The 18,325-nt window shown below is 45.6% G+C and overlaps 1 protein-coding gene across 2 annotated transcripts in view; it reads left to right on the plus strand.

Moving 5' to 3' along the window:
• Positions 1-17,824, plus strand: part of LOC112240869 (plexin-B3) — a 184,392-nt gene extending 166,568 nt beyond the window's left edge. For both annotated transcript variants that reach the window (XM_042304332.1, XM_042304333.1), the window contains exons 34-37: positions 37-101; positions 4,104-4,179; positions 10,135-10,209; positions 12,189-17,824. In XM_042304332.1, coding sequence (XP_042160266.1) covers positions 37-101; positions 4,104-4,179; positions 10,135-10,209; positions 12,189-12,293 — 321 coding nt within the window. In that variant the 3' untranslated portion in view covers positions 12,294-17,824. The remainder of the gene's footprint in view (positions 1-36; positions 102-4,103; positions 4,180-10,134; positions 10,210-12,188) is intronic.
• Positions 17,825-18,325: the final 501 nt, after the last annotated feature.

An 18,325-nucleotide genomic window follows, 5' to 3' on the forward strand; every position in this document is an offset into this window, starting at 1 on the left:
ACGTGTAGTGATGACGGTGGTTTTGTTGACCTGTAGGACTCTCCGGTGAACAAGCTGCTCTACGCCAGAGAGATCCCCAGATACAAGCAGCTGGTTGAGAGGTGAGACAGACTATCGTGAGACAGATTTGAGTTGTGTTGATGTCTGTGAAGCAGGAAGTCACCCCGCTATGTAATGTAGATGTTCTACAGCTGGGTCAACCTTTACTCTGTGACTGATCCAAACTAATTAAGGTCAGACTGTAGACTGGAATCACCCTCCTCTCTGTGGACTTGCTGTGCAGGGATGGTCCCAACTGTTTGTCTCCAAATACTACTGCTCTGTGGGTATTGTTCCAGGTATTACAGTGTGTTCTGTGGGTGTTGTTCCAGGTATTACAGTGGGTATTGTTCCAGGTATTACAGTGTGTTCTGTGGGTATTGTTCCAGGTATTACAGTGGGTATTGTTCCAGGTATTACAGTGTGTTCTGTGGGTATTGTTCCAGGTATTACAGTGTGTTCTGTGGGTATTGTTCCAGGTATTATATTGTGTTCTGTGGGTATTGTTCCAGGTATTACAGTGTTCTGTGGGTGTTGTTCCAGGTATTAGTGTTCTGTGGGTATTGTTCCAGGTATTAGTGTTCTGTGGGTGTTGTTCCAGGTATTACAGTGTTCTGTGGGTATTGTTCCAGGTATTAGTGTTATGTCTGGGTGTTGGTGTTCTGTGGGTTGTTCCAGGTATTACAGTGTGTTCTGTGGGTGTTGTTCCAGGTATTACAGTGTTCTGTGGGTGTTGTTCCAGGTATTACAGTGTTGTTCCAGGTATTAGTGTTCTGTGGTGTTGTTCCAGGTATTACAGTGTTCTGTGGGTATTGTTCCAGGTATTACAGTGTTCTGTGGGTATTGTTCCAGGTATTAGTGTTCTGTGGGTATTGTTCCAGGTATTCCAGTGTTCTGTGGGTGTTGTTCCAGGTATTACAGTGTTCTGTGGGTATTGTTCCAGGTATTAGTGTTCTGTGGGTGTCCAGGTATTACAGTGTTCTGTGGGTATTGTTCCAGGTATTAGTGTTCCAGGTATTACAGTGTTCTGTGGGTATTGTGTGGTGTTGTTCCAGGTATTACAGTGTTCTGTGGGTATTGTTCCAGGTATTACAGTGTTCTGTGTTCTAGTGTTCTGTAGGTATTGTTCCAGGTATTAGTGTTCTGTGGGTATTGTTCCAGGTATTAGTGTTCTGTGGGTATTGTTCCAGGTATTACAGTGTTCTGTGGGTATTGTTCCAGGTATTACAGTGTGTTCTGTGGTGTTGTTCCAGGTATTACAGTGTTCTGTTGTTCAGGTATTACAGTGTGTTCAGGTATTACAGTGTTCTGTGGGTATTGTTCCAGGTATTAGTGTTCTGTGGGTCTGTTTCTGTGGGTATTGTTCCAGGTATTACAGTGTGTTCTGTGGGTATTGTTCCAGGTATTAGTGTTCTGTGGGTATTGTTCCAGGTATTGTGTTCTGTATTGTTCCAGGTATTACAGTGGGTATTGTTCCAGGTATTACAGTGTTCTGTGGGTATTGTTCCAGGTATTAGTGTTCTGTGGGTATTTTTCCAGGTATTACATTGTGTTCTGTGGGTATTGTTCCAGGTATTACAGTGTTCTGTGGGTATTGTTCCAGGTATTAGTGTTCTGTGGGTATTGTTCCAGGTATTTGTGTTCTGTGGGTATTGTTCCAGGTATTACATTGTGTTCTGTGGGTATTGTTCCAGGTATTACATTGTGTTCTGTGGGTATTGTTCCAGGTATTACAGTGTTCTGTGGGTATTGTTCCAGGTATTACAGTGTTCTGTGGGTATTGTTCCAGGTATTACAGTGTTCTGTGGGTATTGTTCCAGGTATTACAGTGTTCTGTGGGTATTGTTCCAGGTATTACAGTGTTCTGTGGGTATTGTTCCAGGTATTAGTGTTCTGTGGGTATTGTTCCAGGTATTACAGTTCCAGGTATTCTGTGGGTGGGTATTGTTCCAGGTATTACAGTGTTCTGTGGGTATTGTTCCAGGTATTAGTGTTCTGTGGGTATTGTTCCAGGTATTACAGTGTGGGTATTGTTCTGTGGGTGTATTACATTGTTCCAGGTATTACAGTGTTCTGTGGGTATTGTTCCAGGTATTACAGTGTTCTGTGGGTATTGTTCCAGGTTCTGTGGTATTGTGCTGGGTATTGTTCCAGGTATTACAGTGTATTCTGTGGGTGCTGTTTCAGGTATTACAGTGTTCTGGGTGTTGTTCCAGGTATTACAGTGTTCTGTGGGTATTGTTCCAGGTATTACAGTGTGTTCTGTGGGTATTGTTCCAGGTATTACAGTGGGTATTGTTCCAGGTATTACAGTGGGTATTGTTGCATGTATTATATTGTGTTCTGTGGGTATTGTTGCAGGTATTACATTGTGTTCTGTGGGTATTGTTGTAGGTATTACATTGTGTTCTGTGGGTATTGTTCCAGGTATTACAGTGTTCTGTGGGTATTGTTCCGGGTATTACAGTGTTCTGTGGGTATTGTTCCAGGTATTACAGTGTTCTGTGGGTATTGTTCCAGGTATTACAGTGTGTTCTGTGGGTATTGTTCCAGGTATTACAGTGTGTTCTGTGGGTATTGTTCCAGGTATTACAGTGTGTTCTGTGGGTATTGTTCCAGGTATTAGTGTTCTGTGGGTATTGTTCCAGGTATTACAGTGGGTGTTGTTCCAGGTATTACAGTGTGTTCTGTGGGTATTGTTCCAGGTATTACAGTGTTCTGTGGGTATTGTTCCAGGTATTTGTGTTCTGTGGGTATTGTTCCAGGTATTACAGTGTTCTGTGGGTATTGTTCCAGGTATTACAGTGTGTTCTGTGGGTATTGTTCCAGGTATTACATTGTGTTCTGTGGGTATTGTTGCAGGTATTACATTGTGTTCTGTGGGTATTGTTCCAGGTATTACAGTGTGTTCTGTGGGTATTGTTCCAGGTATTACAGTGTTCTGTGGGTATTGTTCCAGGTATTACTGTGGGTATTGTTCCAGGTATTACAGTGTGTGTTGTTCCAGGTATCACAGTGTGTTCTGTGGGTATTGGTCCAGGTATTACAGTGTTCTGTGGGTATTGTTCCAGGTATTACAGTGTGTTCTGCGGGTATTGTTCCAGGTATTACAGTGTTCTGTGGGTGTTGTTCCAGGTATTAGTGTTCTGTGGGTATTGTTGCAGGTATTACATTGTGTTCTGTGGGTTTTGTTCCAGGTATTAGTGTTCTGTGGGTATTGTTGCAGGTATTACATTGTGTTCTGTGGGTATTGTTCCAGGTATTACAGTGTGTTCTGTGGGTATTGTTGCAGGTATTACATTGTGTTCTGTGGGTATTGTTGCAGGTATTACAGTGTGTTCTGTGGGTATTGTTCCAGGTATTACAGTGTGTTCTGTGGATATTGTTCCAGGTATTACTGTTTGTTCTATGGATAGTGCTCCTGGTATTAGTGTTCTGTGGGTGTTGTTCCAGGTATTAGTGTTCTGTGGGTATTGTTCCAGGTATTACAGTGTTTTGTGGGTGTTGTTCCAGGTATTACAGTGTTCTGTAGACATTGTTCCAGATATTACAGTGTGTTCTATGGGTATTGTTCCAGGTATTACAGTGTGTTCTGTGGGTATTGTTCCAGGTATTACAGTGTGTTCTGTGGGTATTGTTCCAGGTATTACAGTGTTCTGTGGGTATTGTTCCAGGTATTACAGTGGGTATTGTTCCAGGTATTACAGTGTATTCTGTGGGTGCTGTTCCAGGTATTACAGTTTTCTGTGGGTATTGTTCCAGGTATTACAGTGTATTCTGTGGGTGCTGTTCCAGGTATTACAGTGTTCTGTAGGTGTTGTTCCAGGTATTACTTTGGGTGTTGTTCCAGGTATTACAGTGTGTTCTGTGGGTATTGTTCCAGGTATTACAGTGTGTTCTGTGGGTATTGTTCCAGGTATTACAGTGTTCTTTGGGTATTGTTCCAGGTATTACAGTGTTCTGTGGGTATTGTTCCAGGTATTACAGTGGGTATTGTTCCAGGTATTACAGTGTTCTGTGGGTGTTGTTCCAGGTATTACAGTGTTCTGTGGGTATTGTTCCAGGTACTACAGTGACATCCACAGTGCAGCGTCTGGCTGTTACCAAGAAATGAACTCTACTCTAACAGAGTTGTCTGGGGTGAGTGAGGTTTTAAACCCTACTTTAGTCTGCTCTCCTCTCCTCCTCTATTCTGCTCTCCTCCTCTATTCTGCTCTCCTCTCCCCTCCTCTCCTCCTCTGCTCTCCTCTCTATTCTGCTCTCCTCTCCTCTCCTCTCTATTCTGCTCTCCCTCCTCTCCTCTCCTCTCTATTCTGCTCTCCTCTCCCCTCTTCTCTCTTCTGCTCTCCTCTCTTCTCTATTCTGCTCTCCTCTCTATTCTGCTCTCCCCTCTATTCTGCTCTCCTCTCTATTCTGCTCTCCCCTCTATTCTGCTCTCCCCTCTATTCTGCTCTCCTCTCCCCTCCCCTCTATTTTCCTCTCTTCTCCTCTCCTCTATTCTGCTCTCCTCTCCCCTCTCCTTTCTATTCTACTCTCCCCTCCCCTCTATTCTACTCTCCCCTCTATTCCACTCTCCCCTCCCATCTATTCTGCTCTCCTCTCCCCTCTATTCTGCTCTCCCCTCCTCTCCCCTCCCCTCAATTCTGCTCTCCTCTCCCCTCTATTCTGCTCTCCCCTCCTCTCCCCTCCCCTCTATTCTGCTCTCCCCTCCTCTCCCCTCCCCTCTATTCTGCTCTCCTCTCCCCTCTATTCTGCTCTCCCCTCCCCTCCTCTCCCCTCCCCTCTATTCTGCTCTCCCCTCCCCTCCTCTCCCCTCCCCTCTATTCTGCTCTCCCCTCCCCTCTATTCTGCTCTCCTCTCCCCTCTATTCTGCTCTCCCCTCCTCTCCCCTCCCCTCTTCTGCTCTCCCCTCCCCTCTATTCTGCTCTCCTCTCCCCTCTATTCTGCTCTCCCCTCCTCTCCCCTCCCCTCTATTCTGCTCTCCCCTCCCCTCTATTCTACTCTCCTCTCTATTCTGCTCTCCTCTCCCCTCTATTCTGCTCTCCTCCCCTCTATTCTACTCTCCCCTCCCCTCTATTCTGCTCTCCTCTCCCCTCTATTCTGCTCTCCCTCCCATCTATTCTGCTCTCCTCTCCCCTCTATTCTGCTCTCCCTCCCATCTATTCTGCTCTCCTCTCCCCTCTATTCTGCTCTCCCCTCCCATCTATTCTGCTCTCCTCTCCCCTCTATTCTGCTCTCCCCTCCTCTCCCCTCCCCTCTATTCTGCTCTCCCTCCCCTCCTCTCCCCTCCCCTCTATTCTGCTCTCCTCTCCCCTCTATTCTGCTCTCCCCTCCCCTCTATTATCCTCTCCCCTCCCCTCTATTATCCTCTCCTCTCCCCTCCCCTCTATTCTACTCTCCCCTCCCCTCCTCTCCCCTCCCCTCTATTCTGCTCTCCTCTCCCCTCTATTATCCTCTCCCCTCCCCTCTATTCTGCTCTCCTCTCCCCTCTATTCTGCTCTCCTCTCCCCTCTAGTCTCCTCTCCCCTCCCCTCTATTCTCCTCTCCCCTCCCCTCTATTCTCCTCTCCCCTCCCCTCTATTCTCCTCTCCCCTCCCCTCTATTCTCCTCTCCCCTCCCCTCTATTCTTCTCTCCTCTCCCCTCTATTTTGCTCTCCTCTCCCCTCCCCTCTATTCTGCTCTCCTTTCCCTCTATTCTGCTCTCCCCTCCCCTCCTCTCCCCTCCCATCTATTCTACTCTCCCTCCCCTCCTCTCCCCTCCCCTCTATTCTACTCTCCCCTCCCTCTATTCTACTTTCCCTCCCTCTATTCTACTTTCCTCCCATCTATTCTGCTCTCCTCTCCCCTCCCCTCTATTTTCCTCTCTTCTCCTCCCCTCTATTCTGCTCTCCTCTCCCCTCCCCTCTATTTTCCTCTCTTCTCCTCTCCTCTATTCTGCTCTCCTCTCCCCTCTATTCTGCTCTCCCCTCCCATCCTCTCCCCTCCCCTCAATTCTGCTCTCCTCTCCCCTCCCCTCAATTCTGCTCTCCTCTCCCCTCTATTCTGCTCTCCCCTCCTCTCCCTCCTCCCCTCTATTCTGCTCTCCTCTCCCTCCTCCCCTCTATTCTGCTCTCCCCTCCCCTCCTCTCCCCTCCCCTCCTCTCCCCTCCCCTCTATTCTGCTCTCCTCTCCCCTCTATTCTGATCTCCTCTCCCCTCTATTCTCCTCTCCTCTCCCCTCTATTCTCCTCTCCCCTCCCCTCTATTCTACTCTCCTCTCCCCTCCCCTCTATTCTCCTCTCCCCTCCCCTCCCCTCTATTCTCCTCTCTCCCTCCCCTCCCCTCTATTCTCCTCTCCCCTCCCCTCTATTCTACTCTCCTCTCCCCTCCTCTCTATTCTGCTCTCCCCTCCCCTCTATTCTCCTCTCCCCTTCCATCTATTCTTCTCTCCTCTCCCCTCTATTTTGCTCTCCCCTCCCCTCCCTCCCTCTCCCCTTTATTCTGCTCTCCTCTCCCCTCCCCTCTATTCTGCTCTCCTCTCCCCTCCCCTCTATTCTGTTCTCCTCTCCCTCTATTTTGCTCTCCCCTCCCCTCCTCTCCTCTCCCCTCTATTCTGCTCTCCCCTCCCCTCCTCCCCTCTCCCCTCTGCTCTCCTCTCCCCTCTATTCTGCTCTCCTCTCCCCTCCCTCCTCTCCTCTCCCCTCTATTCTCAAATCAAATCAAATCAAATTTATTTATATAGCCCTTCTTACATCAGCTGATATCTCAAAGTGCTGTACAGAAACCCAGCCTAAAACCCCAAACAGCAAGCAATGCAGGTGTAGAAGCACGGTGGCTAGGGAAAACTCCCTAGAAAGGCCAAAACCTAGGAAGAAACCTAGAGAGGAACCAGGCTATGTGGGGTGGCCAGTCCTCTTCTGGCTGTGCCGGGTGGAGATTATAACAGAACATGGCCAAGATGTTCAAATGTTCATAAATGACCAGCATGGTCGAATAATAATAAGGCAGAACAGTTGAACTGGAGCAGCAGCACAGTCAGGTGGAAGTTGAAACTGGAGCAGCAGCATGGCCAGGTGGACTGGGGACAGCAAGGAGTCATCATGTCAGGTAGTCCTGGGGCATGGTCCTAGGGCTCAGGTCAGTTGAAACTGGAACAGCAGCATGGCCAGGTGGACTGGGGACAGCAAGGAGTTATCATGTCAGGTAGTCCTGGAGCTCAGGTCCTAGGGCTCAGGTCCTCCGAGAGAGAGAAAGAAAGAGAGAAGGAGAGAATTAGAGAACGCACACTTAGATTCACACAGGACACCGAATAGGACAGGAGAAGTACTCCAGATATAACAAACTGACCCCAGCCCCCGACACATAAACTACTGCAGCATAAATACTGGAGGCTGAGACAGGAGGGGTCAGGAGACACTGTGGCCCCATCCGAGGTCACCCCGGACAGGGCCAAACAGGAAGGATATAACCCCACCCACTTTGCCAAAGCACAGCCCCCACACCACTAGAGGGATATATTCTGCTCTCCTCTCCCCTCCCCTCCTCTCCTCTCCCCTCTATTCTGCTCTCCCCTCCCCTCTATTCTGCTCTCCCCTCCCCTCTATTCTGCTCTCCTCTCCTCTCTATTCTGCTCTCCTCTCCTCTCTATTCTCCTCTCCCCTCCCCTCCTCTCCTCTCCCCTCTATTCTGCTCTCCTCTCCCCTCCCCTCTATTCTGCTCTCCCCTCCCCTCTATTCTCCTCTCCTCTCCCCTCTATTCTCCTCTCCCCTCCCCTCTATTCTCCTCTCCCCTCCTCTCTATTCTGCTCTCCTCTCCCCTCCCCTCCTCTCTATTCTGCTCTCCTCTCTATTCTCCTCTCCCCTTTATTCTGCTCTCCCCTCCCCTCCTCTCCCCTCCCCTCTATTCTGCTTTCCCCTCCCCTCCATTCTGCTCTCCCCTCCCCTCCATTCTGCTCTCCCTCCCCTCCTCTTCCCTCCCCCTCTATTCTGCTCTCCTCTCCCCTCTATTCTGCTCTCCTCTCCTATCTATTCTGCTCTCCCCTCCCCTCTATTCTGCTCTCCGCTCCCCTCCCCTCTATTCTGCTCTCCGCTCCCCTCCTCTCCCCTCCCCTCTATTCTGCTCTCCCCTCCTCTCCTCTCCCCTCTATTCTGCTCTCCCCTCCTCTCCTCTCCCCTCTATTCTGCTCTCCCCTACTCTCCCCTCCTCTCCTCTCCCCTCTATTCTGCTCTCCCCCTATTCTGCTCTCCCCGCCCCTCTATTCTGCTCTCCCCCTATTCTGCTCTCCGCTCCCCTCCTCTCCCCTCCCCTCTATTCTGCTCTCCCCTCCTCTCCTCTCCCCTCTATTCTGCTCTCCCCTCCTCTCCTCTCCCCTCTATTCTGCTCTCCCTCCTCTCCCCCCCTCTATTCTGCTCTCCCCTCCCCTCCTCTCCTCTCTATTCTGCTCTCCTCTCCTCTCTATTCTGCTCTCCCCTCCTCTCCTCTCCCCTCTATTCTGCTCTCCCCTCTATTCTGCTCTGCTCTCCTCTCTATTCTGCTCTCCTCTCCCCTCCCCTCCCCTCCCCTCTATTCTGCTCTCCTCTCTCCCCTCCTCTCCCCTCCCCTCTATTCTGCTCTCCTCTCCCCTCCTCTCCCCTCCCCTCCCCTCCCCTCCCCTCTATTCTGCTCTCCTCTCCCCTCCCCTCTATTCTGCTCTCCTCTCCCCTCCCCTCTATTCTGCTCTCCTCTCCCCTCCCCTCTATTCTGCTCTCCTCTCCCCTCCCTCTATTCTGCTCTCCTCTCCCCTCCCCTCTATTCTGCTCTCCTCTCCCCTCCCCTCTATTCTGCTCCCCTCCCCTCCCCTCTATTCTGCTCTCCTCTCCCCTCTATTCTGCTCTCCTCTCCTCTATTCTGCTCTCCTCCTCTTCACTTTACTCTCCTCTCTGCTCTACATTTAAAACATGAATACTTTAATAACCTACTCTAGTGTTACATCATTATAAAGTTAAATATACCTTGATGTGGTTGTAATTGCCTGTGCAGTATTTAACCAGTAGGTTGCAGTAGCGTTATTTAACCAGTAGGTTGCAGTAGCGTTATTTAACCAGTAGGTTGCAGTAGCGTTATTTAACCAGTAGGTTGCAGTAGCGTTATTTAACCAGTAGGTTGCAGTAGCGTTATTTAACCAGTAGGTTGCAGTAGCGTTATTTAACCAGTAGGTTGCAGTAGCGTTATTTAACCAGTAGGTTGCAGTAGCGTTATTTAACCAGTAGGTTGCAGTAGCGTTATTTAACCAGTAGGTTGCAGTAGCGTTATTTAACCAGTAGGTTGCAGTAGCGTTATTTAACCAGTAGGTTGCAGTAGCGTTATTTAACCAGTAGGTTGCAGTAGCGTTATTTAACCAGTAGGTTGCAGTAGCGTTATTTAACCAGTAGGTTGCAGTAGCGTTATTTAACCAGTAGGTTGCAGTAGCGTTATTTAACCAGTAGGTTGCAGTAGCGTTATTTAACCAGTAGGTTGCAGTAGCGTTATTTAACCAGTAGGTGCAGTAGCGTTATTTAACCAGTAGGGTGCAGTAGCGTTATTTAACCAGTAGGTTGCAGTAGCGTTATTTAACCAGTAGGTTGCAGTAGCGTTATTTAACCAGTAGGTTGCAGTAGCGTTATTTAACCAGTAGGTTGCAGTAGCGTTATTTAACCAGTAGGTTGCAGTAGCGTTATTTAACCAGTAGGTGCAGGCGTTATTTGCAGTAGCGTTATTTAACCAGTAGGTTGCAGTAGCGTTATTTTAGGTTGCCGTTATTTAACCAGTAGGTTGCAGTAGCGTTATTTAACCAGTAGGTTGCAGTAGCGTTATTTAACCAGTAGGTTGCAGTAGCGTTATTTAACCAGTAGGTTGCAGTAGCGTTATTTAACCAGTAGGTTGCAGTAGCGTTATTTAACCAGTAGGTTGCAGTAGCGTTATTTAACCAGTAGGTTGCAGTAGCGTTATTTAACCAGTAGGTTGCAGTAGCGTTATTTAACCAGTAGGTTGCAGTAGCGTTATTTAACCAGTAGGTTGCAGTAGCGTTATTTAACCAGTAGGTTGCAGTAGCGTTATTTAACCAGTAGGTTGCAGTAACATGTGTGTCTTTCTATTCCAGAGTTTTGCCTCAGAGATGAACAGTCTGGTGGCTCTGCACGAGCTGTACAAGTACATCAACAAGTACTATGACCAGGTACACATACAGCGCCTTCGCAAAGTATTCAGACCCCTTGACTTTTTCAACATTTTGTTACGTTTACAGCCTTATTCTAAAATGGATTAAACAAAAAAAATCCTCATCAATCTACACACAATACCCCACAATGACATCACAATACCCCACAATGACATCACAATACCCCACAATGACATCACAATACCCCACAATGACATCACAATACCCCACAATGACATCACAATACCCCACAATGACATCACAATACCCCACAATGACATCACAATACCCCACAATGACATCACAATACCCCACAATGACATCACAATACCCCACAATGACATCACAATACCCCACAATGACATCACAATACCCCACAATGACAAAGCAAGAAATATATATATATTTTTTGCAAATGTATGAAAAAAAATACCTTATTTAATTAAATATTCAGACCCTTCGCTGTGAGACTCTAAATTGAGCTGATTGAGCTCAGGTGCATCCTGTTTCCATTGATCATCCTTGAGATGTTTCTACAACTTGGAGTCCACTTGTGGTAAATTCAATTGATTGGACATGATTTGGAAATGTACACACCTGTCTATATAAGGTCCCACAGTTGACAGTGCATGTCAGATCTGGGGAAGGGTACCAAAACATTTCTGCAGCATTGAAGGTCCCCAAGAACACCGTGGCCTCCATCATTCTTAAATGGAAGAAGTTTGGAACCACCAAGACTCTTCCTAGAGCTGGCTGCCCGGCCAATCAGGAGAGAAGGGCCTTGGTGAGGGAGATGACCAAGAACCCAATGTTCACTCTGGCAGAGATCTAGAATGGCCTTTATCAGGCCTTTATGGTAGAGTGGCCAGACTGAAGCCACTCCTCAATAAAAGGCACATGACAGCCGGCTTGGAGTTTGCCAAAGGGCACCTAAAGGACTCAGCCCATGAGAAACAAGATTCTCTGGTCTGATGAAACCAAGATTGAACTATTTGGCCTGAATGCCAAGGGTCACGTCTGGAAGAAACCTGGCACCATCCCTACGGTGAAGCATGGTGGTAGCAGCATCATGCTGTGGGGATGTTTTTCAGCAGCAGGGACTGGGAGACTAGTCAGGATCAAGGGAAAGATGAACGGAGCAAAGTACAGAGAGATCCTTGATGAAAACCTGCTCCAGAGGGCTCAGGACCTCAGACTGGGGGTCCTGAGCGTGTTTGCCAAACGAACTGTGGCAAACCTTCAAGTCATTTCCAGCAATTCTACACATTTTCCAGTTTTTAATATGCTAACTGATGGTAATTCAACCATGCTTACTACAAGTTTAGATAGCTGGACTAATTTAGCTGACATGGGCTGATTGAGTGACTGCTGATGTTGCACCTTGTGTATTCTAGTATAACAAATGCTCAACAGGATGTTGAGACCCCGACTGAGTTCCTAAAAAATCTAATATATTTTTTGAATGTACTGGTCCGTGGGCAGCAATGTTGCTGTAGGTCATCGTGTCTCTACTGTAACCTACTGTACTATCTGATAGTGAATTCTGTCTGTCTGTAGGTCATCGTGTCTCTACTGTACTATCTGATAGTGAATGCTGTCTGTCTGTAGGTCATCATGTCTCTACTGTAACCTACTGTACTATCTGATAGTGAATGCTATCTGTCTGTAGGTCATCATGTCTCTACTGTAGGTCATCGTGTCTCTACTGTACTATCTGATAGTGAATGCTGTCTGTGTAGGTCATCGTGTCTCTACTGTACTATCTGATAGTGAATGCTGTCTGTCTGTAGGTCATCATGTCTCTACTGTAATCTACTGTACTATCTGATAGTGAATGCTGTCTGTCTGTAGGTCATCGTGTCTCTACTGTACTATCTGATAGTGAATGCTGTCTGTCTGTAGGTCATCGTGTCTCTACTGTACTATCTGTCTGTAGGTCATCGTGTCTCTACTGTAATCTACTGTACTATCTGATAGTGAATGCTGTCTGTCTGTAGGTCATCATGTCTCTGGAGGATGACGCAGCTGGACAGAAGTTGCAGCTGGCCTATCGTCTACAGCAGGTCGCCGCCCTGGTGGGGAACAAGGTCACTGACCTTTAACCCTTGATCTCTGACTCCTGACCTGTGGCCGACAGCAGGTCACTGACCTCTAACTAGGGCCGGAATGTGAAAAGGGCCCTGTCAGTCAAAACCCACACAGCGCTATGAAGCGGAGCGTCTGATGTCATGTATAGCATGTTACCGTACAGACACCGCGTTCCAATTCAGGGCGTTTATCAGAATCCAAATCTGCCATTTGAACCCGTATGCAGGAACGAGGATTATGGGTTAAAGCTATACCAAATAATACATCTTTACAACAGGCTCGTCTGTAAAACAGACCTTGGTCTCAGTAGGACTTCTTGATCTAATAAAGGCTAAATCAATAAAAACAGGCAGCAGACAAAGAATTCCTAGCAATAAGTCTCACAGGGATGTACTGGGGAATATAAAGGACAAGAAGGCTGGAATAGTTTAAACCTGCAACACCAAGTCTGACCAGAAGAGGGGGCTGTGGTGGAGTTGAGCAGATTTGAGTCATTTTAAAAACCAGCTGTGTTGAGCAGGTTGTTACACACTATAGAAACTCATTTATTCTCTGTAAATAGTGCCTATTTATATTCCATCCCCAATCCCATACCAACCAAAGCTGCCTTTTTTCAACTTTTGAAACGACTTAAAAGCGTATAATATTTTTGAACCTGTTTTGAATTTGTAAAGATAACAGGGAAAAGCTGGAGATTCTCTTCTGATGATCTGAGGTGATTGTCTTATCTCACGTCTGACTGACAGAACCTGTTACAGATGGTGACCCCTGACCTATCCAGTTACACGTGGTGACCCCTGGCCTATCCAGTTACACGTGGTGACCCCTGGCCTATCCAGTTACACGTGGTGACCCCTGACCTATCCTGTTACACGTGGTGACCCCTGGCCTATACTGTTACACATGGTGACCCCTGACCTATCCAGTTACACGTGGTGACCCCTGACCTATCCAGTTACACGTGGTGACCCCTGACCTATCCTGTTACACGTGGTGACCCCTGACCTATCCTGTTACACGTGGTGACCCTGACCTATCCAGTTACACGTGGTGACCCCTGACCTATCCTGTTACATGTGGTGACCCCTGATCTATCCTGTTACACGTGGTGACCCCTGACCTATCCTGTTACCTGTTCGGTGTGCTCTGACTCCACAGACTCAGTATCGCTATATTTACCTAACACTCTCTCGTTACTAGTGTAACCCTGAACTGTGGTTCCTCTCTTTGGCTCTGTCTGAAATAGCACTCTCTTTATTTAACAAGGCAAGTCAGTTAATTAAGACATTCTTCTTTACAACCCCGGCCAAACCAGAACGACGCTGGGACAATTGTGCGCTGCCCTACGGGATACAGCCTGGATTCGCACCAGGGACTGTAGTGACGCCTCTTGCACTGAGATGTAGTGCACTATTTTAGTCCAGAGCCCTATGGAACCCTATTCCCTATATAGTTCACTACTTTAGACACCAGAGCCCTATGGAACCCTCTTTCCTATGGACCCTGGTCTATAGTAGTGCCCTCTATAGGGTGCCATTTTAGGTTGCACACTTTGACCCATCTCCTGGTTAGTGGACATACAGATCTGTTATGTATTATTCTGTCTTGGGTTAGAGGTTATTTATGTATTATTCTGTCTTGGTTTATAGATCCTTTATGTATTAATCTGTCTTGGTTAGAGATTCTTTATGTATTAATCTGTCTTGGTTAGAGATTCGTAATGTATTAATCTGTCTTGGTTAGAGATCCTTTATGTATTAATCTGTCTTGGGTTATAGATCCTTTATGTATTAATCTGTCTTGGTTAGAGAGCCAATATATGCATCTTGGGTTAGAGATTCATAATGTATTAATCTGTCTTGGGTTAGAGATTCTTTATGTATTAATCTGTCTTGGGTTAGAGATTCTTTATGTATTAATCTGTCTTGGGTTAGAGATTCTTTATGTATTAATCTGTCTTGGGTTAGAGATTCTTTATGTATTAGTCTATGTATTAATCTGTCTTGGGTTAGAGATTCTTTATGTATTAATCTATGTATTAATCTGTCTTGGGTTAGAGATTATTTGTATTAATCTGTCTTGGGTTAGAGATTATTTGTATTAATCTGTCTTGGGTTAGAGATTCTTTATGTATTAATCTGTCTTGGGTTAGATTCTTTATGTATTAATCTGTCTTGGGTTAGAGATTCTTTATGTATTAATCTGTCTTGGGTTAGAGATTCTTTGTATTAATCTGTCTTGGGTTAGAGATTCTTTATGTATTAATCTGTCTTGTTTAGAGATTCTTTATGTATTAATCTGTCTTGGGTTAGAGATTCTTTATGTATTAATCTGTCTTGGTTAGAGACTGTCTTGGATTAGATTCTTTATGTATTCATCGGTCTTGGGTTAGAGATCCTTTATGTATTATTCTGTCTTGGGTTAGATTCTTTATGTATTAATCTGTCTTGGGTTAGAGATCCTTTATGTATTAATCTGTCTTGGGTTAGAGATTCTTTATGTATTAATCTGTCTTGGGTTAGAGATTCTTTATGTATTAGTCTATGTATTAATCTGTCTTGGGTTAGAGATTATTTGTATTAATCTGTCTTGGGTTAGAGATTCTTTGTATTAATCTGTCTTGGGTTAGAGATTCTTTATGTATTAATCTGTCTTGGTTAGAGATTCTTTATGTATTAGTCTATGTATTAATCTGTCTTGGGTTAGAGATTCTTTATGTATTAATCTGTCTTGTTTAGAGATTCTTTATGTATTAATCTGTCTTGGGTTAGAGATTCTTTATGTATTAATCTGTCTTGGTTAGAGACTGTCTTGGATTAGATTCTTTATGTATTAATCTGTCTTGGGTTAGAGATTCTTTATGTATTAATCTGTCTTGGGTTAGAGATTCTTTATGTATTAGTCTATGTATTAATCTGTCTTGGTTAGAGATTCTTTATGTATTAATCTGTCATGGTTAGAGATTCTTTATGTATTAATCTGTCTTGGGTTAGAGATCCTTTATGTATTATTCTGTCTTGGGTTAGAGATTCTTTGTATTAATCTGTCTTGGGTTAGAGATTCTTTATGTATTAATCTGTCTTGGGTTAGAGATTCTTTATGTATTAATCTGTCTTGGTTAGAGATTCTTTATGTATTAGTCTATGTATTAATCTGTCTTGGGTTAGAGATCCTTTATGTATTAATCTGTCTTGGGTTAGAGATTCTTTATGTATTAATCTGTCTTGGGTTAGAGATTCTTTATGTATTAATCTGTCTTGGGTTAGAGATTCTTTATGTATTAATCTGTCTTGGGTTAGAGATTCTTTGTATTAATCTGTCTTGGGTTAGAGATTCTTTATGTATTAGTCTATGTATTAATCTGTCTTGGGTTAGAGATTCTTTATGTATTAATCTGTCTTGGGTTAGAGATCCTTTATGTATTAGTCTATGTATTAATCTGTCTTGGGTTAGAGATCCTTTATGTATTAATCTGTCTTGGGTTAGAGATTCTTTGTATTAATCTGTCTTGGATTAGATTCTTTATGTATTAATCTGTCTTGGGTTAGAGATTATTTATGTATTAATCTGTCTTGGGTTAGAGATCCTTTATGTATTAATCTGTCTTGGGTTAGAGATCCTTTATGTATTAATCTGTCTTGGGTTAGAGATCCTTTATGTATTAATCTGTCTTGGGTTAGAGATCCTTTATGTATTATTCTGTCTTGGATTAGATCCTTTATGTATTAATCTGTCTTGGGTTAGAGATCCTTTATGTATTAATCTGTCTTGGGTTAGAGATCCTTTATGTATTAATCTGTCTTGGGTTTGTACAGTTATATTGCTGAATGGTGATCTTAATAACTTTTCCCTCCTAACACTTTGTTCTGTGTGTCTGGAGCTCCTGGTCATGAATATGTATGGCTGATTTATTAACAGTGGGCAGCCTCCCAAATCACACCCTATGCCCTTTACAGTGAACTGCGTTTAACCAGACTAGTGCACTATATAGGGAACAGGGTGCCGTTTTAGGGACGCTGCCGGTGTGATTTTAAAGGATGTTTTTTGACTGGGCTGTGTTCTACACTGTTTTGATTGGAGCGGTTTAAAGGTTTAAGTCAATTCCTTCCTAGTCATTTCTAGAAACCTGTTTGCGTTCCAGGCCGACTACGTTACAGATGCATTGCATCCACCCATTGTTCTGCACCACGTCATTGAGTGACACAATCGGGCATCAGATTGCTATATAATAGGATGTGGTTAGGTGTTTAACATAACAGCTATCTAGGCAGGCATCTGCAGTGTAGTCATCCTGGAACGTGTCCGTTGTGTTACTTCCTGTTACTAGTGAGTGTTATGTTGCATGTTCTTTTCTGAACCGGTGTCTGGCTCGTAGGACTGTAGTTTTAACTGAACCGGTGTCTGGCTCGTAGGACTGTAGTTTTAACTGAACCGGTGTCTGGCTCGTAGGACTGTAGTTTTAACTGAACCGGTGTCTGGCTCGTAGGACTGTAGTTTTAACTGAACCGGTGTCTGGCTCGTAGGACTGTAGTTTTAACTGAACCGGGGTCTGGCTCGTAGGACTGTAGTTTTAACTGAACCGGTGTCTGTAGTTTAGTGATTCTCTGCATGCATGTGTTTTATTAATCGTCTACAATCAGAGCAGCAACGTGCTAAGGGAACCCTATCTCCTACATAGTGCACCACTTTAGACCAGGGCCCTCTGGGCTTCCTCACCTGGGCTTCCCCACCTGGGCTTCCCTACCTGGGCTTCCTCACCTGGGCTTCCCCACCTGGGCTTCCTCACCTGGGCTTCCCTACCTGGGCTTCCTCACCTGGGCTTCCCTACCTGGGCTTCCTCACCTGGGCTTCCTCACCTGGGCTTCCCCACCTGGGCTTCCTCACCTGGGCTTCCTCACCTGGGCTTCCCCACCTGGGCTTCCCCATCCGGGCTTCCCCATCCGGGCTTCCCCATCCGGGCTTCCTCACCTGGGCTTCCCCACCTGGGCTTCCCCATCCGGGCTTCCTCACCTGGGCTTCCTCACCTGGGCTTCCCCACCTGGGCTTCCCCACCTGGGCCTCCCCACCTGGGCTTCCCCACCTGGGCTTCCCCACCTGGGCCTCCCCACCTGGGCTTCCCCACCGGGCTTCCCCACCTGGGCTTCCCAATTTTCCCTGGTCTAAATTAGTGCAGTATGAAGGGAATAGGGAATGTGATGTTAACTTTTGTGTTTTTCTACTGGCTGTACAATTTTATATTCTTTCCCATTCTGGACCTATTTTAATGAAGAGGTCTCTATCAGAGAAACTGTTGTATCCCCTATGCCATCCTGTTCCCTATATAGTACACTACTTTTGGCCCAGTCAGGCTAGGGACAATAATCCAACTCAAATGTGACACTAAACAGTGGTTTGTAATGACATTGGGGAGTTGAGAGAGAGCTGGAGATCAGCCACATGTCTGTCACTCTGGCGTGTGTCTAGTGTGACACCAGATGTGCCTGTAAATACATTGTGAAGAGATTTGTTTTTATGGGGAATAATAAAGTTTTTAATTGTAACAGGATTTGTCTTTTTGTTTGTTTGTGATGGTTGACTTTTTTTGATGGGAAATTAACAGAGTCCTGAGAAGAAACAATGTTGTTTTTGGAGTGATCGTATGGGTCAAACCTGTCAAACTGTTGTAGAGGTGCTCTTTCAAGAAGACAATCACTTAAACTGACAATATGACAGGCAGGTTTTCAGGCACCCAGGTTTATTCAACTGTTCTATTTAATGGAAACTGAGGATAAAGGAGACGTTTTATTTGATTTGAATCTGTTTGACGGGAGGGAAACGGTGTATCACGAATACAGGAAGAGGGACACGGTGTATCCTGAATACAGGAAGAGGGACACGGTGTATCACGAATACAGGAAGAGGGAAACGGTGTATCCTGAATACAGGAAGAGGGACACGGTGTATCCTGAATACAGGAAGAGGGAAACGGTGTATCCTGAGTACAGGAAGAGGGAAACGGTGTATCCTGAGTACAGGAAGAGGGAAACGGTGTATTCTGAATACAGGA

The sequence above is a fragment of the Oncorhynchus tshawytscha genome, linkage group LG22 (assembly GCF_018296145.1).
Source record: "Oncorhynchus tshawytscha isolate Ot180627B linkage group LG22, Otsh_v2.0, whole genome shotgun sequence".
In the NCBI taxonomy this organism is placed as follows: Eukaryota; Metazoa; Chordata; class Actinopteri; order Salmoniformes; family Salmonidae; genus Oncorhynchus; species Oncorhynchus tshawytscha.